This window comes from Neofelis nebulosa, chromosome 7, assembly GCF_028018385.1.
Source record: "Neofelis nebulosa isolate mNeoNeb1 chromosome 7, mNeoNeb1.pri, whole genome shotgun sequence".
NCBI classification, from domain to species: domain Eukaryota; kingdom Metazoa; phylum Chordata; class Mammalia; order Carnivora; family Felidae; genus Neofelis; species Neofelis nebulosa.
In genome coordinates, this window is record NC_080788.1 from 52,976,250 (window position 1) to 52,996,786 (window position 20,537).

At 39.0% G+C, this 20,537-nt stretch overlaps 1 protein-coding gene across 2 annotated transcripts in view; it reads left to right on the forward strand.

Moving 5' to 3' along the window:
* Positions 1-608: 608 nt before the first annotated feature.
* The window catches only part of LEO1 (LEO1 homolog, Paf1/RNA polymerase II complex component), a 34,363-nt gene continuing 14,434 nt past the window's right edge, over positions 609-20,537 (forward strand). The window contains exons 1-6 of one of the 2 annotated variants that reach the window (XM_058737712.1): positions 609-828; positions 9,624-10,379; positions 12,894-12,998; positions 15,848-15,942; positions 17,182-17,327; positions 18,592-18,676. In XM_058737712.1, coding sequence (XP_058593695.1) covers positions 771-828; positions 9,624-10,379; positions 12,894-12,998; positions 15,848-15,942; positions 17,182-17,327; positions 18,592-18,676 — 1,245 coding nt within the window. In that variant the 5' untranslated portion in view covers positions 609-770. Of the gene's footprint in view, positions 829-7,471; positions 7,524-9,623; positions 10,380-12,893; positions 12,999-15,847; positions 15,943-17,181; positions 17,328-18,591; positions 18,677-20,537 lie in introns of those variants that run through there. The other variant, XM_058737714.1, reaches the window with a different exon arrangement.

Sequence of the window (20,537 nt, forward strand, 5' to 3'; positions counted from 1 at the left end):
AATTTGTTTGAGATACACTGCTCTGAAACTGTAGTTGTCAAAAAGCGATCTGAAGAAGACCCTTTCAAGGGGTCTGAGAGGTCCTGTCTGTACGAGGCTAGATTTTCTTCACATGCCTTCAACCGAAACATTTCTCAGTAGACTGAATGTAGAAGCAGGTATGAGAATTAAGCTGTCTTCTAAGCCAGACATTAAAGATCTTTTCAAAACTGTAAAACAATTCCACTCTTCCAATTTTTTGGTTTTGAAAAGATTAGTCATTTAAAATTTTAAAATACTATTTATGTTAACCTGTTTGTTATTTACACATTTTGAATTTAAATTTAATATTTGAATTCAATTGCTTTAATTACTAATACGTTAAATAGCAACAGATATAACCTACACGAAATGCTCTATGGAGTTCTCAACAATTTGGGAACCGCTCGTCAATTTGAAACTAAGGACTTCAGGCCTGATTCGTGGCAGGTTTAACTCGGTCTAGGCCCTTCCGCCCAGCGACTCAAGAACCGCCCACGCCGCGGACACCCAGACGGGAGACGCCCCACCCTCGGTGAGAGTGCTCGCAAATAGGAACGGATATCGACTAAAGGGCGGGACTTATGCTCACAGTGGACATGGGAGAGTCAATGAGCAGGCAAATACCAGGTCACAGAAGGAAAGGAGGCTTTCAGTGAATCTTTACGACACTGTCGCGTTTCGTTGGTTCCTTGCCGTAAAGACAGCCGCGGAGGTACCCCCAGCCGAGGCAGTGGCGGACGTGTGGGTCAATGGCGGATATGGAGGATCTCTTCGGGAGCGACGCTGATAGCGATGCTGAGCGTAAAGGTGGGATCGGTTGGGCTTCAGGGGAGCGGTGCGTGTAGGGGCTTCTGCTGCAGGAGCCCGAAGGCGGTACGGTTCCGGGTCTGCGAACCCTGAGGCGCTACGGACCAGTGGTGGCGCTTCCTCCACGCCTGCCTCAGCGCCCCCAGCACTCCTGGCGGTACCAGCCTCCCTGGGCGGGAATCGGAGAGACGAACACGGAGTGTGAGGCTCGGGGTTCTTGGTGTCCGTGGACCATGCGGTGCTTGGGAGCCGGTGGGGTGAAGACGCGGGGCAGAGGTGGCGGCGCAGGAGAGCCTGCGCGGCCCGGGTAAGAACCTGGGGGTCCTGCTCTGTCCTGTTTTGCACAAGTGAGCGCAGAGTAAGATCTGTTTGTGAATGAATGGATAGTAGGTGCTCGGGAATATGGGTATGAGATGGACGAATTTGCAGAGGGGCACAGAAAGCCCTCTTGATTGAAATCAGAGTGGCGTGATGCGGAGTTTGAGATGTCTGGGTGAGGAGGACTGGCAGGGTACAGGGGTAGGCCTTTACATAGGCGTTATGCACCGGAGACGATGTGTCTTGTGAGAACGTGTGCAGAAACTGGAATTTCTTGAGTCTATGGTATTAGATGGAGAGCATATGGGATCTGTGTTTGGAGAGGAGAAAGGACTTGTTGATTAAATGAATGATTAGTGGTGCATGGAAGTACTTCTGGCACAAGGACTGTGGATGTTTGAGTTTGAAATATGAATAGGAGTTATTTGAAGTGACAAGGGCCCCAAGACCAAGTTCAGAATTCTTGAAAGCCCCCAGGCTCAAAGTAACGTTATCTGCTTTTTTTCCTTAGCAAAATGCATTATTGTTGTGGTTCTTTTTTTCTCTAACTCCAGTTTATTTATATTTTTTAGAGTGTAGTGAAGTGAGCACCAGGTGGAAATCTAGTGTGACGGCTCCACTGAGATGGGTATTCAGGAGGTTCCAGTTGGGATGAGTCTGGAAATACAGAGTCCTGTATACTAACTCTTGTTCCATTACCTTTGCTGGTGTTTTCTTTTCCCCCTTATTTTTACTTGTCTGTATCCCATTTACCTTTCAAGGCACAGTTCTGTGTGAACTTTCCCATGACTCACTGTCATGAAGTTGTTCATTCATTCAATAAGTATTTATTGATCCCCTATTATGTTCTAGCTACTTCGGTGGGTGTCAGGGACAGAATGATGAAAAGGTTGTCTCCCCGCCCCGTAGGCTTATGTGAATGCTTAATACATATTTGATAAGTAGTTGGATAGAAAGAAACAATAGTTTAGTAAGATGTACCCTGCATTGCTTTCCTGTTGCTAACCCAGTGTATGGAGAAGTGATGTGTGGAGATGGTTGCTTTTCTGGGCTTCGTGTTTTAATTTTGTGTGAGTCTGTTGCTGCTTTCTTCCATGTTACGGTTAGATAATAGGACGCTGTAGGATTGACTTACAAATCTGTCCTTGAAGATTGCTTTTGGTCTTGAAGGTAGTATGGACGTGACAGGGCAATTCCTGTTAAGCCTAGCATATTTCATTAGTAAGACAGTTGTGGAAAATAACTACACCTGACAAATATCTTGCTGTAACAATGGGTAAAATCTCTACCTAGGCTCAACATATTTCTTTTAAGGATAATTGTGTCAGGTGTCTTATTTCTTTCAACAGTGTTTTGTAGCTTTAATTGTAAAAATCTTGCACCTCCTGAGTTCAATTTACTCCTAAGTATTCTAGTCTTTTGAATACTATCTCAGGTGAAGTTGTTATCTTAATTTCATTTTTGAATTGTTCATTGCTAGTGTATAGAAATATAACTGATTTTTGTATGTGTATCTTCTATCTTGCAACCTTGCTGACTGTACTAGCTGTAATTGGTTTTTTGTGCGTGCATTCTTCAGGATTTTCTACATAAGAGATCTTGTCATGTGCAAATAGGGATAGTTTTACCTCTTTTGCAATTTGGATGTTTTTATTTCTTTTTCTTGCCTAATTGCCGCAGCTACAACTTTCTGTACAATGTTGTATCCACGTGGTGAGAATGGATATGCTAGTCTTGTTCTTGATCTTAGGGAGAAAGCATCCGTGCCATCACAATTACATATATTAGCTGTGGGTTTTTGTAGATGCCCTTTTTCAGGTTGAGAAAATTCCCTTTTATCCCTAGTTTGTTGAGTAGTTTTATCATGAAAGGGTGTAGGATTTTGTCAAATGTCTTTTCTCCATCAATTAAAATGCTCACTTTTGGGGGCACCTGGGTGGCTCAGTTGGTTAAGCATCTGACTTTGGCTTAGGTCATGATCTCATGGTGTGTTGGTTCTAGCCCCACATAGGGCTCTGTGCTCACAGCTCAGGGCCTGGAGCCTGCTTTGGATTCTCCGTCTCCTTCTCTCTGTCTCTCTGCCTCTCCCTCGCCTGTGCTCTCTCTCAAAAATAAACAAACATTTTTTAAAAATGCTCACTTTTCTTGGGGTGCCTGGGTGGCTTAGTTGGTTGAGCATCTGACTCTTGATTTCTGCTCAGGTCATGATCCCAGGGTTGTGGGATTAAGCCCTATGTTGGGCTCTGTGCTGAGCCTGCTTAAGATATTCTCTCTCTCTCCCCCCCTCTCTCCCTCTCTCCCCCTCCCCCCCTTCCCCTCCCTTCCCCTCCCTTCCCCTCCCTCTCTCTCCCGCTCTCTCCCCTTCTCTCCTTCTGCCGGTCTCTCCCCTGCTTGGGCTTGCTCCTTCTTTCTCTCTAAAATTTAAAAAAAAAAAAAAAAAAAAAAAAATGCTCACTTTGCTTTATTTGGTTAATATGGTCACAATAATCTTGAACCACCATTTATTCCTAGGATAGCTCCCACTTTGTCATATCCTTTTAATATGCTGTTGGGTTCAGTTTGCTAGTATTTTGTTTAGTATTTTTGCATTTGTATTCATAAGGCTTATTGGTCTGTAGTTTTCTTTATTCATGACATCTTTGGTTTTGGTATCAGGATAATGCTGGCCTCATAGAATGGATTAGGAACTGTTCCCTTTGCTTCAAAGAGTTTGAGAAGAATAAGCATTAATTCTTTAAACATTTGATAGGATTCATGAGTGAAGCCATCTTCTGGTCCTGGGTGTTTTGTTGGTTTTGGGTTTGTTTTTTTTTTTAATTTTTTTAATATTTATTTATTTTTGAGACAGATAGAGTGTGAGCGGGGAAGGGGTAGAGAGAGAGGGAGACACAGAATCCGCAGCAGGCTCCAGGTTCTGAGCTGTCAGCACAGAGCCCAATGTGGGGCTCAAACTCACAAACTGAGATCATGACCTGAGCCAAAGTCGGACGCTCAACTAAATGAGCCACCCAGGTGCCCCTGTTGGATTTATTTTTTATTTTTTCCCCAGTAAGCTCTATGCCCATCATGGGGCTTGAACTCATGACTTTGAGATCAAGATTCAGACACTCTACCTACTGAGCCAGCCAGGCTCCCCTGAGATTTCTCTTTTTTTTTTTTTTTTTAATTTTTTAAAAAATGTTTATTTCTGAGAGAGAGAGAGAGACAGAGTATGAGCAGGGGAGGGACAGAGAGAGAGAGAGGGAGACACAGAATCTGAAGCAGGCTCCAAGCTCTGAGCTGTCAGCACAGAACCCAGTGTGGGGCTCAAACTCATGAACTGCGAGATCATGACCTGAGCCCAAATTGGATGTTTGAGCCACCCAGATGCCCCGAGATTTCTCTTTTTTTAATGTAGGTGTTTACAGCTACAGATTTCCTTTTCAGCACTGCTTTCTCTCATCCCTTACCTTTTGGCATCCTGTATTTTCATTTTCATTCATCGGAAAATATTTGTAATTTGCTTTGTGATTTCTTCTTTGAGCCCATGATTGAATGCATTGTTTAATATCCACTTGTGAATTTTCGAGATTTGCCTCTGTTACTGAATTTATTTTCATTCCATTGTTGTCAGTAAAGATACTTCACATGTTTTCAACCTTCTTAAATGTACTGAAATTTGTTTTGGATCGTAACATATGCTCTAACCTGGAGAATGTTCAGTGTGCACTTGGAAAGAATGATGGTAGTGGAGTGTTCTATTGATGTCTATATGTGTGGTTGGTTTATAGTATTATTTAAGTTCTCTGTTTCCTCATTGATCTTCTGCCTAGTTCTGGATGTTATTGTAAGTGGACTATTGAAGTTTCCAACTGTTATTTTTGGACTATTTCTCCCTTCACTTCTGTCAGTTTTTGTTTTTAGGTGCATATATGTTTACAACTATTATATCTTCATGTCAGATGGGCCCTTTTATTTCATAATGTCCTTTTTTATCTTGTAACAATTTTGTCTTAAGATTTATTTTGTTTAATATTAGTATAACCACTATAGCTCTCTTTTCGTTACTATTTACATGGAGTATCTTTTTCCATCCTTTCACTTTCAACCTATTTGTGTATGCGGTTGCCGATGCATAGGGGCACTTGTACGCCAATGTTTATAGCAGCACTTTCAACCATAGCTGAATTATGGAAAGAGCCTAAATGTCCGTCAACTGATGAATGGATAAAGAAGATGTGGTTTATATATACGATGGAATACTACTTGTCAATGAGAAAGAATGAAATACGGCCTTTTGTAGCAACGTGGATGGAACTGGAGAGTGTTATGCTAAGTGAAATAAGTCATACAGAGAAAGACAGATACCATATGTTTTCACTCTTATGTGGATCCTGAGAAACTTAACAGAAGACCATGGGGGAGGGGGAGGGGGAAAAAGTTACAGAGAGGGAAGGAGGCAAACCATAAGAGACTCTTAAAAACTGAGAATAAACTGAGGGTTGATGGGGCGGGGGGTGGGAGGGAGGGGAAAGTGGGTGATGGGCATTGAGGAGGGCACCTGTTGGGATGAGCACTGGGTGTTGTATAGAAACCAATTTGATAATAAATTTCATATTAAAAAAAATAATAAAGTGAGATTCTTGCAGATAATTTACAAAAAAGTAAAAAATTAAATAGAAATTCATTTTGCCAATTCCTGCCTTTTCATTGGAGAAGTTAATCATTTCTGTTTAAAATAATAATTGATAAGGAAGCACTTTTGCCATTTTGCTATTTGTTTTCTATATGTCATACCTTTTTTGTTCCTCAATTTGTATATTGCTCTCCCCCCCTTTTTTTAAAGTATTTATTTATTTTGAAAGGGGAGGGAGGGACAGAGAGAGGGAGACAGAGGATCCAAAGCAGGCTCCACGCCATCAGTGTAGAGCCTGATGTGGGGCTCAGTCCCAGAAACTGTGAGACCATGACCTGAGCCAAAATCAAGATTAGAGGCTTACCTGACTGAGCCGCCCAGGCACCCAGTCTACTTTTTTAAGACTGATTTTCTTTTAGGGTACTATTGATTTCCTTCTTGTTTATTTTTCTGTATAGTTTTTAGTTTTTTTCTTAGCAGTTACTCTGGTGATTACAGTTAACATCTTGAATTATAATAATCTAGTTTGGATTAATATCAACTTAATTTTAGCAGTACAGGAACATTTTTTTCTACATAGTTCATCCTCTCTTGCCTTTGTTGTTATTGTCACAAATTACATCTTTATACATTGACTTCCCAGTGATGTGGTTTTATAATTACTGTTTTGTTACTGTGTTTGAAATCTAATCAAGAAAGGAGTTCCTAGAAATACATTGATGTTAACTTTTATAATTACCTGTTTAGTTTCCTTATTCTTTATTTCCTCACGTGGATTCAAACTGCTGTCATTTCATTTAAGCTGGACAGGCTTCGTTTAGGAGGCAGGCCTACTAGCAGTAAACTCTGTTTTTGTTTGTCTGGGAATGTCTCAGTTTTGCCAGTTTGTTTTTTATTGATGTGAAATTCATATAAAATTAACCATTTAAAAAATTTTTTTTTAAGTTTATTTATTTTGCGAGACAGAGGGAGAGTGCAGGTGGGGGAGGGGCAGAGAGACAGAGGGGTACAGAGGATCCAAAGAGTTCGATGTGGGGCTCGAACTCATGAACTGTTAGATCATGACCCGAACCTAAGTCAGATGCTTAACTGACTGAACCAGCCAGGTGCCTCTAAAATTAATGGTTTCAAAGTGAGCAATTGGGTATTCAGCACATTTACAATGTTTCCATCTTTTGGCTGTTTGAGTAGTGCTGCTATGAACTGTATTTAAGTTTATTTATTTATTTTTGAGAAGGAGCGAGCAAGTGCACAAGTTGGGGAGGGATAGGGAGAGGGGGCAGAAGAGCCAAAGCAGGCTCTAGGCTCAGCTGTTGGTGCAGGGCCGGATGATGCGGATGATGCGGCACTCAAACTCACAAACCATGTGATCATGACCTGACCTGAAGTCAGGCACTTACTGACTGAGCCACCCAGGTGCCCCTGCTATGAACATTTGTGTACAAGTATTTGAATGCCTGTTTTCAATTCTTTTGAGTATATACATAGGGGTGGAATTGCCGAGTCATATGGTAATTCTTTGTTTAACTTTTGAGGAATTACACCATTTTCCAGAGGGACCAGACCATTTTACATTACTACCAGCAATGTTCGAGGGTTTCATTTTTTTTTCACATCCTCAGTAACACTTATTGTACATTTTTCTTTTTTGTTAATGTAGCCATCTCTGTTGGTGTCAAGTGGTATCTCATTGTGAATTCAGTTTGCATTTCCTAATGGCTAATGATGTGGAATAGACTTCTCATGTGCTCATTGGCCATTGGTATGTATAACTTTGGACAAATGTCATTTCACGTCCTTTGTCCACTTTTTAATTGTGTAGTCTTTTTGTTGAGTAGTAAACATTGTTTATGTATCTGGATGTCTGGGTACTAGACACTTAGCAGATACATGGTTTGTAAATATTTTGTCCTATTCTTTTTGTTGTTTTTTCAGTTTCTTGACAATGTCTTTTGTATAGAAGTTTTTCTTTTTGAAGAAGTCTGATTTCTGTATTTTTTTCTTCTGTCACTTCTGTCACACTTTCATTCTGAAGTCTAGTTTTGCTGGGAATATAATTCTTGGTTGACAGTCTTTGTTCCAGTGTTTTGGATATGTTAACCCACTGCCTTCTCGTTTCCATGGTTTCTGACAAGAAATCATTGTTATTGAGAATTCCTTGTGTGGAACAAATTGCTTCTCTTGCTGCTTTCAGCATTCTTTTTTTTTTTTTTTTTTTTTTTTGCCTTTGTCTTTAACTGTTTGATAATGCCGTGTGTAGGTGTGGATCTCTTTAATTTTATCCTATTTGGCATTCACTAAGTTTGTTGAATGTCTTTGATCACATTTGGGATGTGTTTGACCATTATTTCTTCAAATAATCTTTCTGCCCTTTCTTCTTCTGGGACTCCCATTATGTATATGTTGGTACACTTGATGGTATCCCACAAATCTTTTAGATTTTATTTTTCTTAATTTTTTTCTCTTCTGTTCCTCACTTAATCTTCATTGACTTCTAAAGTTTACTGATTCTGCCTACTTCCTGCTTACATCTGTTCTTTAGCTCCCTAATGAATTTTCACTTCATTTATTGTATTTTTCAACTCCAGAATTTCTTTTTGGCTCTTTTTAAATAATATGTTTTAAAAAAAAAATCTTTTTATTGATATTTTCTATTTGGTAAAACATCATTTTCATTGTCTGGGCTTCTTCTGGGATAGTTTCTAGCCTTTTTTCATACATATGGGTCATACTTCCTTGGTTCTATGTATTTCTTTATAGTTTTTTGTTGATAACTTGTCATTTTGAGTATTATAATGTGGTAACTCAGGAAATCAAATTCTCTCCCTTCCTCAGGATTTGTTGTTGCTGTTTGTTGCAGTAGTTATTGTTTAGTGATTCTTTTGAACTAGTTTAGTAAAGCCCACAATCTTTGTTGTGTGTGGCCACTAAAATCTCTGCCCTTTAACATAGTGGTCAGCTTGTGATTAGACAGAGATATCCTTAAATGCCTAGAACCAAAAACAAAACAAAAAAAAAAACAAAACAAAATAAGACAAAACAAAAAAAAACCTCCCAGTCTTTGCAGTTGGGTCTCTGTGTTGGGCAGGCTTTCAACTCTCAACCCGGCAGTTTACAACCTGTTTTTGCCTTCATCTTTTGCTTTAAGCACAGAACCTGAAGGTCAACTGGAAGTGAGAGCTTAGTACCCTCTAAATTCTTTCCTGGGCATGTGCACAACCCTGGGCAAGTATGTGGCCTTCCAGATCTCTAGGAATATGTGAGAGCTTGTAAAAGCCCTTACTCTCTGAATGATGTAATTCTCCAGCCTTTCCTCTTAATTACTTGCCCCAAAGCTTCTTAGTTAATTACTTGCCACAACTATTATCCATTATCCCAGGCAGTGGCAACTAATACATTTGCCTGTAAATGTTTTTGGTAAACATTCCTAGGTAGCTGCCTTTGAGAGACTTCTAAGTGAGATAAAGTCAGCCCTTTGAGCCAGTCCAGTGATCCACCAGGCAGATCAAAACTAACAACCATGATTCTTTGTGAATGAGGTCCCTTCTGCTCCCTCTAGTAGTGGTCCATGTACCAGAAATTTGGGCTATTTTTAAGGCATTATTGAGCTGGGGAGTTGGGGTTGGAGTGGAGGAACAGGATAAATTAAAACATCACAAAGTTTTATTGGAGTTCACCTGGTTTTTTTTGTTAAGCATTCCCCTGGTTGCTGCAGCTTTTGGTTAGTTTCCTGAGTAGAGAGAAAATTGATTCTGATGGTTTTTGACATGTTTTCTCATTCCTTTTATGTTGGGATTGACTTTTGGTGCTCTTTACCTTGCCTTTTTCACTGACATCATTCTGTGTTTATATGATCTCATAGATTCAGATTCTGGATCAGACTCGGATTCTGATCAAGAGAATGTTGCTTCTGGCAGTAATGCCTCTGGAAGTGAAAGTGAGCAAGATGAAAGAGGTGATTCAGGAAAGCCAAGTAATAAGGAACTGTTTGGAGATGACAGTGAGGATGAGGGAGCTTCACATCACAGTGGGAGTGATAATCACTCTGAAAGATCAGACAATAGGTCAGAAGCTTCTGAGCATTCTGACCATGAAGACAATGACCCCTCAGATGTAGATCAGCACAGTGGATCAGAAGCTCATAATGATGATGAAGATGAAGGTCATAGATCAGATGGAGGGAGCCATCATTCAGAAGCAGAAGGTTCTGAAAAAGCACATTCAGATGATGAAAAATGGGACAGAGAAGATAAAAGCGACCAGTCAGATGATGAAGAAAAGATACAAAATTCCGATGATGAAGAGAGGGCACAAGGATCTGATGAAGATAAGCTGCAGAATTCTGATGATGATGAGAAATTGCAAAACACAGATGATGAGGACAGGCCTCAGCTTTCAGATGATGAGAGACAACTGTCAGAAGAGGAGAAGGCTAATTCTGATGATGAACGGCCAGCAGCTTCTGATAATGATGACGAGAAACAGAATTCTGATGATGAAGAACGGCCACAGATGTCTGATGAGGAGAAAATGCAAAATTCTGATGATGAAAGGCCACAGGCCTCAGATGAAGAACACAGGCATTCAGATGATGAAGAGGAACAGGACCAGAAATCAGGTAATGCATTTATGAGAACCAAAATGGTTTAGTAGAAGCGTCCATATACAGCAGTGGTACAGTATCCATGCCCACCTTTAGTACCTGTTTTTCTCTTCTGTTCCTCCATTTCAGCCCTTTCTAAGTGTACGTTTTGCTTTAAATTTTTCCCCCTGATCATTTATTTTTATCTACCATCATTTGTTAATTGATGATAGATCAAGAAAAAAAAGAGGACAGTCTTCAGGAAAGATATATGGTGCTTTAGTAGCTAGGTAATGAATGGAATTGGTTCCATTTCTGTGGGTAACTGACTGAGAAGCATGCCTCAGGTGAGAATAGATTTGGCTGGGGAAAAAAAGCAATGCCATTGAAAATCTCCATAGGGTAGTTGTACTGACTTGTAAATCTCATACTCCAGCTCAAGGTTTTTGAGATCCAAAATTTGATCATCCAGAGGTAATTAGGCTCCAAGGAGTTCATTCAAACTAGTCACTTATACTGATAGTATAAGAAACTAATTTATAAACATTGAATTGCAAAATTATTGATTTTGAGAGGATCAGTTATTTCTCTCTTGTCATTGTATACTTGCCGTTGGAGAAAATCGACATTGGATACCAAATGGTAATATCAGGAGGTTGCCTGGGGAGTATAACATCCAGAAGATGAAAACGTGGCTGGATGATCTCAGTGAGCTATAGTAGCTTGACACATGCATCCTCTAGAGAGATGTGCTTGGGTTAGAATACTTATTTCTTTTTTTTTTTTTTTTTTTTAATTTATTTTTGGGACAGAGACAGAGCATGAACGGGGGAGGGTCAGAGAGAGAGGGAGACACAGATTCGGAAACAGGCTCCAGGCTCCGAGCCATCAGCCCGGAGCCTGATGCGGGGCTCGAACTCACGGACCGCGAGATCGTGACCTGGCTGAAGTCGGACGCTTAACCGACTGCGCCACCCAGGCGCCCCTAGAATACTTATTTCTTAAAGCTGCAGGAAACACATAGCCTAACTTTGGCTACTGACTCCCTTTTATAATAGTTATGTACACTTTTCTTCTCAAGTTAACACATTCTTCATATAGAATATTGAAATTTGGAGATCTTGTTTCTTTGCATTGTAAAAGTCACCTTGGTTAGGTTAGAATTCTTAAGTAATACCTAGATTGTTTCATTTCCATAGGTGATTGATTATACTCACATATTGATCCTGTCATCTTAGCTTAGATATGGGGGAGAGGGCCTTTAATCCTCTAATACATATTCACAGGATGGCATTCAAGACCACATTTTGGCATTATTGAGGAGGAGGCCAAAGAATTTCGAGAGCTAGATAAAGGTCTATCTAGACTACAGGACTGCAATAAGTATTCAATAACTAGTTTTGGGTAGAGTTATTTGTACTGGTAGCAGAATCATTAAAGTTCATGCATTACTTCCCCAATAATAGCAGACTAACCTAAGGCTAGGGTTATGGTGGGGAATCTTATCGCTGGTTATTCTGCTTAACTCTTAACCTAGATCGACGTGGTTTTCTTGAAGTTGACAATTAGGGAAATAGTTGTACCATCCAGAGATAGTGACATACAGTTGACTCTTGAACAACATGGGTTTGAACTCTGTGGGTCTACTTATATGCAAGTTTTTCATTAAATATAGTACGTTATTATAAATGTATTTTATGATTTTCTTAATATTTTCTTTTTTCTAGCTTTGTTGTAAGAATACAGTGTGTGTAACATACCAAATATGTGTTAACTGTTTATGTTGTCAGGAAGGCTTCCAGTCAACAATAGGGTGTCAGTAGTTGTTTTGGGGGAGTCAGACATTATTTGTGGATTTTTGACTGTGTGTTGTGTGTGTGTGTGGGGGGGGCCCAGTGTCCCTAACCTCCATGTTCAACTGTATTTGTCTCTTCCATTGATTGCAATGTTTTTACCTCTGTTTTTCTTTTTTTGTAATGAGTCCTATATAAATTTGGTCATAAGTTTCAGTACCACTTTTTTCATTCTATCAGGTTTTCTGCTTATAGAAAATAATGTTCCTTGAATTAATTTTATTTCTAAATTAACTACAGTTTGTATGTGTATGTACAGTTCTAGTAATGTTAACACATAAATATCTTTGTGTAACCATCCCACAGTCAGGACGCAGAACAGTTCTGTTAACCTAAAAAACTCCCTCATTCTGTCCCTTTTGTAGTCACATCCTTTCTCCACCACTGTCCCCTGACAATTACTGATCTGTTTTCTCACTGCACTTTTGTCTTTGGGAGAATGTCATTAGTAAAATGGAATCAGATGTAGTACGTAGCCTTTTTTCTTTAGTTTAGACTTCTTTAACCTAGCATGATGCATTTGAGATTTATCTAAATTGTTACATGTATCAGTAGTTCATTCTTATTTATTACTGAGTAGTTTTCCATTGTATGGGTACACCACAGTTTGTTTATCCCCAGTGTTGCTTTTAAAGCACAGAATTCAAAGTTAAGATATGACTGTGATTATGAAGAACTTCTAATTCTACCCTTACAGAATCTGCAAGGGGCAGTGACAGTGAAGATGAAGTTTTACGGATGAAACGCAAGAATGCAATTGCCTCTGATTCAGAAGCAGATAGTGACACTGAGGTACCAAAAGGTATTCCAGTTACTTCTTTTACATATATATATATATATGTAATATATATATATTTCTGTCTCTTTCTTCATTTAACTGTAGTGTACTGTTGACTCTGGACATTTACCCCAGACTGCAAGATCCATGGGAAAAGAGTGTGGATACACTTAAGTGTACACAGGGAAGTTGTACAGATATGAGAAATCATTTATGCTTAATCAGTTGGAGAAGAACCTGTTGCTGCTGCTTTTTTCTTCTTTTTTTTTTAACCTAAGCTCTATGCCCAGCGTGGGGCTTGAACACATGACCCTGAGATCAAGCATCGCATGCTCTACTGATAGAGCCAGCCCCACCCCTCTGCTTCTTCATTTATAGTTAGATAAATCTGTTGTTAGGAGGCTGAGGCTTTGATTGAGGTGGCAATGTCCATTTCTTTAGTTTGAATACTGATAGTTTCAGGACTTGTTCTTAATTCCTTAGTAGGTTAATAACACAAGAAGGACTTGATTCTTTAAAGCTATGGGTTAGATGAAGAAGACATAAAAACCCAGGATTAGGTAAGGTAGGTTTGTTAAAAGGATAAAAGATCTGCCTGTTCATCTCTATGGGTGACTGTTTCAAATGGCAGATTGTTGTACAATACAGATGTTAGTGTAAAAGTTTCCACAAACCTAAATTTGATAGTTTCATTACACACAACCATTGTGGTGAATGGTAATTAGGCATTAATGTTAAATAGCTTATATAAATTATTGTAAGTGACACTATAAGTAAAGCAAATAGAGGGTCAACTAGAGAGAAAAGGAGAGAGCTGGCAGAACAGGAAGTTGTGGGATTTACTTAAAGATCTTTGGATCTGTAGCTAGTGGTTATGTGCCTGGACTTTGGAATCAGATGATCCAAGTTAGAATCTCTGTGGCTCCACTTTTCAGCTGTATGAAGTTTGGTCAAATCAGTTATTTACCACCCTTCAGTTTTCTGATCTGTAAAAGGGAGATGATGCTAGCTGTCTTAGAGGGTTGGTATCAGAATTCGATATATTCATTCTTTTATTTAGCTCGGTTGTTTTTTGAGAATCTCTGTACTAGTACTGTTCTGGGTGCTGGGAATGTAGCAATGATCAACATTCTGGTAGGGTCAGGGTAGGTTAGGGAGACTGATAATGACACGAAGTAAATTAAACATACAGTATGTCAGATGGTGTTAAGAACTAGGAAGAAAATGAATCAGAAGGGACATGAGTTGGGTGGTATTTTCATTTTGATTTTATCATACAGATGAACTTGGCAGAACCTGGACCTTCCTAGCCTCTCTTTTTTTTTTTTTTTTTTTTTTTTTAAATTTTAATTATTATGGCTTTATTTTTTTAGAGCTGTTTGTGTTTTAGAGCAGTTTAGGGTTCACTCTGGAATTGGGGGAAGATACAGAGATTTCCCACATACCTCCTGCCCTCACACATGCATAATCTACCTCATTATCAGCATCCCCCACCAGAGCAGTACATGTATTACAATTGGTGAACCTACACTGATACGTCATTATCCAAAGCCCATAGTTTATATTACGGTTCACTCTAGTTCACTCTTGGTGTTGTACATTTTGTGTGTTTGGACAAATGTGAGTGACCTGTATCCATCATTATGGTATCATATCGAGGAGTTAGTTTCACTGTCCTAAAACCCCTCATGTTCTACCTATTCATCTCTCCTTGCACCTAACGTCTGGCAATTGCTGATCTTATTTATTGATTCCATAGTTTTGCCTTTTCCAGAATGTCATATAATTGGAGTTATATAGAACGTAGCCTTTTCTGATTGGCTTCTTTTACTTAGTAATGTGCATTTCCTCCATGTCTTTTATGGCTTGACCGCTTACTTTTTTTTTTTTTAGGACTGAGTAATATTCCTTTGGATGTACCAGTTTATCCATTCACCTACTGAAGGACATCTTGGTTACTTCCAAGTTTTGGCAAATATGAACAAAGCTGCTGTAAACATTTGTTTGCAGGTTTTAGTGTGGACATAAGTTTGCAACTCCTTTGGGTAAATACCAAGGAGCATGATTGTTAGAGCATATGGTGAGAGTTTGTTTAGCTTTCTAAGAAACTGCCAGGCTGTCTTCTAAAGTAGCTGTCGCATTTGCATTCCTGTGAACAATGATTGAGAGTTCCTGTTGCTCCACATTTTTGCCAGCATTTAGTGTTGTCAGTGTTCTGGATTGGGGCCATTCTAGTGTGTTGCCTCTCCTTTTTTTCAGGGATTTTTTTTCTCCCCTTTGTCTCAGTAGCTCTGTCTCATGGTTTTATTGTAGACTATATCATTGCCAATGATTGTAACTGCTCTATAATCTCAGTTTCAAGCAGTCTACTTTCTGACCACCCTCCTATCTTTCTTTCACCCCCTCCTCTACCTTTTGTTTATTGGCTTATTACAGATTATTGTTGTTGTTTTACCAAACTTATCTGAAGTTCTGCCTCTGATGAGAGGGGCCTGGATAGACAGGGGCCTGCATTTTTAAAACTTGAGGGACTGTATAGAGAATAGGCCTGTATTGAGAGCTTGAGCCCCAAATGTGAGTATCTAGACTGTAGGAGGACATTTGGGCTCCTGGAGAATAAAGGAAAACGGAAGAACAGGTTGCAGAAAATGAAGGGAAAATAAATGTTTCCTCTACAGCCTTGCCTTTCCCTGAATTTGCCCCCTTCCCCCTCCATAGGTACTCTGGTCACACCTTTGAGAGCCAGGTTCAGAGTTGTGTTTGTGTAGTTTCCTGGTGCCTGGTCCAGAAACCTTGGGAATATGTGGAAGGGATAACTTTGAAGAACTTTTGTAATATATATTAATACTGTGAATTTTTCCTCTATATTACAGATAACAGTGGAACCATGGATCTGTTTGGAGGTGCAGATGATATATCTTCAGGAAGTGATGGTGAAGATAAACCACCTACTCCAGGACAGCCTGTTGTAAGTAAAATTGCCAGGGTGAACTGTGCCCTTATTGAAGGCTAAGTAAATGTTTCAGAGATTAAGGATCTCTTTTATGCCAAGAAGAGGAAGTTGCTAACTCTTTTGCAATATAAAAGTACAATGAACAGATGACTTTCTTAGTTATGTAGGGAACACATGTTTATAAAGGGGAGTAGGAGTAACCACCCTGGTACATTCATCTGCGGGAATGCCATTCAGCAATGAAAAGGTTGAAGTATTGATACACACAAGAACTTGGATGAAAGTCCAGGGTATGCAGTGTGAGAAAAAGCCAACCCCAAAAAGTTAAGCACTCTATGATTCCACTTACATAGTATTCTTGAAATGACAAACTTACAGAAATGGAGAAGAGCTTAGTGGTTGCCTGAGATTTAGAAGGGATGAGGGTAAGGACAAAGTGGATGTAGCTATAAAAAGGTGATATGAATCTTTGTAATGATGGAAATGTTCTGTATTGATTATATCAAGGTCAGTCTCCTGGTTGCTATATAGTTTTTACAAAGTGTTACCACTGGGGGAAACTGGATATAAAGAAAAAGTAAGTAAGTGCCTGGCATGAGGTTGGTGCCATGCTGTAAGAGAGGAGACTGCAGCGATCTGTGACTGGAAAAACTGATTTATTTTTTTTATTTTTTTAAATTTTTTTTAATGTTTATTTATTTTTGAGACAGAGAGAGACAGAGCATGAGCAGGGGAGGGTTAGAGAGAGAGGGAGACACAGAATCTGAAGCAGGCTCCAGGCTCTGAGCACAGAGCCCGACGCGGGGCTCGAACTCACGGACCATGAGATCATGACCTGAGCCGAAGTCAGACGCTTAACTGACTAAGCCACCCAGGCACCCCTGGAAAAACTGACTTAAATGTCTTTCTTGTTCATGCCAAGAAGTGTGTACTGTTGATAATCTTCTCTCATTTTAATTGAAAGAGTGACTCTTGTTGGTGAATATGTGGAAGACAGATTTGTCACAAAAGGGTTTTTTTTTGTTTTTTTTTTTTTAAGACATCTTTTCTTACATTGATGCTTCCGAACTGATCTTGTTTCCCTTGTGGTTTTTGGTGGGGGCTGGATGGGTAGGGATGGGGACTGAGGGCTGTTTTAGCTCCAGAGTCCCAATATCCTATTTGTCTACCTAAGTCATTAAAGTGTGGAAGTTGAGCTAGACTAGACCATTTCTAAGGTTCTATCAAGCTCTAAAATTCTGTTTCTTTTACTAGGATGAAAATGGATTGCCTCAGGATCAACAGGAGGAGGAGCCAATTCCTGAGACCAGAATAGAAGTAGAAATACCCAAAGTAAACACTGATTTAGGAAATGACTTGTATTTTGTTAAACTGCCCAACTTTCTCAGTGTAGAGCCCAGGTAAGGGGATCAGTTAAAAGTGTTTCTTTTTAAAAAAAAAAAAAAAAATTTTAACGTTTATTTATTTTTGAGACAGAGAGAGACAGCATGAACGGGGGAGGGGCAGAGAGAGAGGGAGACACAGAATCAGAAGCAGGCCCCAGGCTCTGGGCCATCAGCCCAGAGCCCGACGTGGGGCTCGAACTCACAGACCGTGAGATCGTGTCCTGAGCTGAAGTCGGACACTCAACCGACTGAGCCACCCAGGCGCCCCTAAAAGCGTTTCTTAAAAAAAAAAAAAAAAAAAAGAAAGAAAGAAAAAAGGCGTTCCTAGATGTTGGATAGAAATATGTGGAATGTTGATATTTTTTTTTTTAATTTTTTTTTTCAACGTTTTTTATTTATTTTTGGGACAGAGAGAGACAGAGCATGAACGGGGGAGGGGCAGAGAGAGAGGGAGACACAGAATCGGAAACAGGCTCCAGGCTCCGAGCCATCAGCCCAGAGCCTGACGCGGGGCTCGAACTCACGGACCGCGAGATCGTGACCTGGCTGAAGTCGGATGCTTAACCGACTGCGCCACCCAGGCGCCCCGGAATGTTGATATTTTTCTGATTTTACATTAGTTGGCTAATCACAAAATGGAATATCAATCATGTGTCTCTGAAAAAGTAAGCATATCTGGTGATAGAAAAAGTATGGACTGATGTTAAAGGAGACTTTTAATGTTTGTAATTGTTTTTAGCAGTTGATACGTTCTTATGAATTAATAGAGATTGCAAGCCTTTGGGTGTTTTTCAACTAGTGCAGCCCTGAAAAAGCTGAAATTGGGAGTGGTGGAATGTGCTAGGGATACTAAACGTGTCCACTTTAGCTGCCATTGTGGATGTAGAAAAACTAATGGTTTGGGACAGTTAAACAGTGTTGATGGATATTATTCACTAAGTAACATATAAGCTTGGTTCATTTTTTTTTCCCTAGTAAAATGATGTAGAAAGCTAGAGCAAGTATGCCCTGTTCTTTGGAAGACATATAAAAGTAAAGAATATTTTGAATATTTAGCCTTGTTTTTCAAGCAGTATGTATTAGCACCAAATTTCAAGAAGGGGCAGTAATTTGAATACTTCCTTGAAATTGAACATGAAGATATTTATTTGACCATTATGATTTTTCATTATATTATGATTTTTAGTATAATGGAGTATGTTAATAGAGATGTTATTAGATAGCTGTAATGTTCCTTATAAAATATAATTAATAACTTTATTTTAAAAACAATTTATAGACCTTTTGATCCTCAGTATTACGAAGATGAATTTGAAGATGAGGAAATGCTAGACGAAGAAGGTCGAACCAGGTTAAAATTAAAGGTACTTTTCCATGTTTTACTCATTTAGTTTTTCCTTTTCTAAAGTAAAACCTGGGGATATTCACTTGAGACTTGAGCTTTTCAGAATAATTTATGTTTTTCTTTTCATAAACAAATTGTCTTTTCAGAATATTTTTAGGAAGGAAATATATAGCTTTTTCTCTGTAAAGGTGGCACTTTTCCATCATTGTTTTCACTCTTGTATGTTTTTGATGCTTAAATTAATTAGCTTCTTCCTTCAAAGTAAGTAGCATTGTGGTTTGGTGGTTAGAATGACTACCTCCATATGTACTGTGGGTTAAGTTCTAGCAACTTCCTGTAGGAGGATGTCCTTCAGGCTCTTTGATCTATGGATAAATAAATCATATACAAAAAGAATTTATTACTAATACCTTCTGGTTACCCTTTTGACTACTAGGAGAGATTTTTATTATGCTACATTCCTATTAATGTTTCTCTTTGATATACTTTGTCTCTCCACGGAGGGCCTCTAATCTTTAATCAAGGAGGGTGTAGTTTAAGCAGATCCTTTAAAGTTGAATTGTACCAAAGAATTAGAAGCAGTTGAACTGGGGCGCCTGGGTGGCTCAGTCGGTTGAGCGTCCGACTTCAGCTCAGGTCATGATCTCACAGCTCGTGGGTTCGAGCCCCACGTCGGGCCTTGTGCTGACAGCCTGGAGCCTGCTTCGGGTTCTGTGTCTCCCTCTCTCTCTGCCCCTAACCCATTCGCATTCTGTCTCTGTCTCTCTCAAAAATAAAAATAAACATTAAAAAAAATTAAAAAAAAAAAAAAAAAGAAGCAGTTGAACTTACAGTACTGTCACTGGAGCTATCCTTTTTCAATTCATAAATCCAAAAGATTGCCTATGTAAATACCTCATTTTTCAGTGGATATTGCATATGCTGTTGGAATGGTAAGTGGCAGTCCGGCATTCTTAAAATTCAGGGGCTGAATTTTTACAATAATTCCATCTCTTCAAGTGTGATAAATCTACAAGCATCTAAAGAACCTTATACAAGTTATTTCTATCCAAAATGCATTGACTTCCAGAGCTTTTCAGTGAAATTTTACCAGTCCTTTTTTTTTTTTTTTTATTTTTTTTTATTTTTTTATTCCTTCCTCTTAATGGAAATATAAATCAAATGAGAAAATGGAAATAGACACCAATAACTTGCTCCGGGTCGCACAATTAATAGGTATAGTTTTTAGACTGTTATTTATTTACTTATTTTGCTGTCCTTTTTCTTGCCTCTTCCCTTCCCCCATTAGCTCATCTGTTAATATTTTTCCTTTGAGATTGTGTATCTATTGATATAAGGTTAGGACTATGAATTTTTCATGCTTGTTTTAGTGCCTCTAACATTATTATACCACTTTTCATTATTTCTCATCATTTATATAAATTAATGTGGTAGTTTGTTATTAACTCCTTATTGATTTTTTGCATTTCCCCTTCTATTAGGGTACAGCAAATACCAATATATCTATTTTCAGGCCATAGAGTGTCAGACTCCAGTATAGGCATCAAAGATTATAAATGAGTGTTTTACTCTAAAACTTTGAGGCTTAGAGTACAAAAGGTTGGTGTGTAACTATTTTTTAATGGTGTGTGATGGAAAATAACCCTGGATGCTTTCTTTTTTGCTACATTATTTTTTCAAATATTCAAATTTCAGTTAGTTAACATATAGTGCAATATTGGTTTTAGGAGTAGAATTCAGTGATTCATCATTTACAAATAACACCCAGTGCTCATCACAAGTGCCCTCCATCACCCATCTAGCCCATCTGTCACCCCCCTCCCACCATCAACCCTCAGTCTGTTCGCTGTCTTATTTATTTAAATTCTCTTTAAATCCAA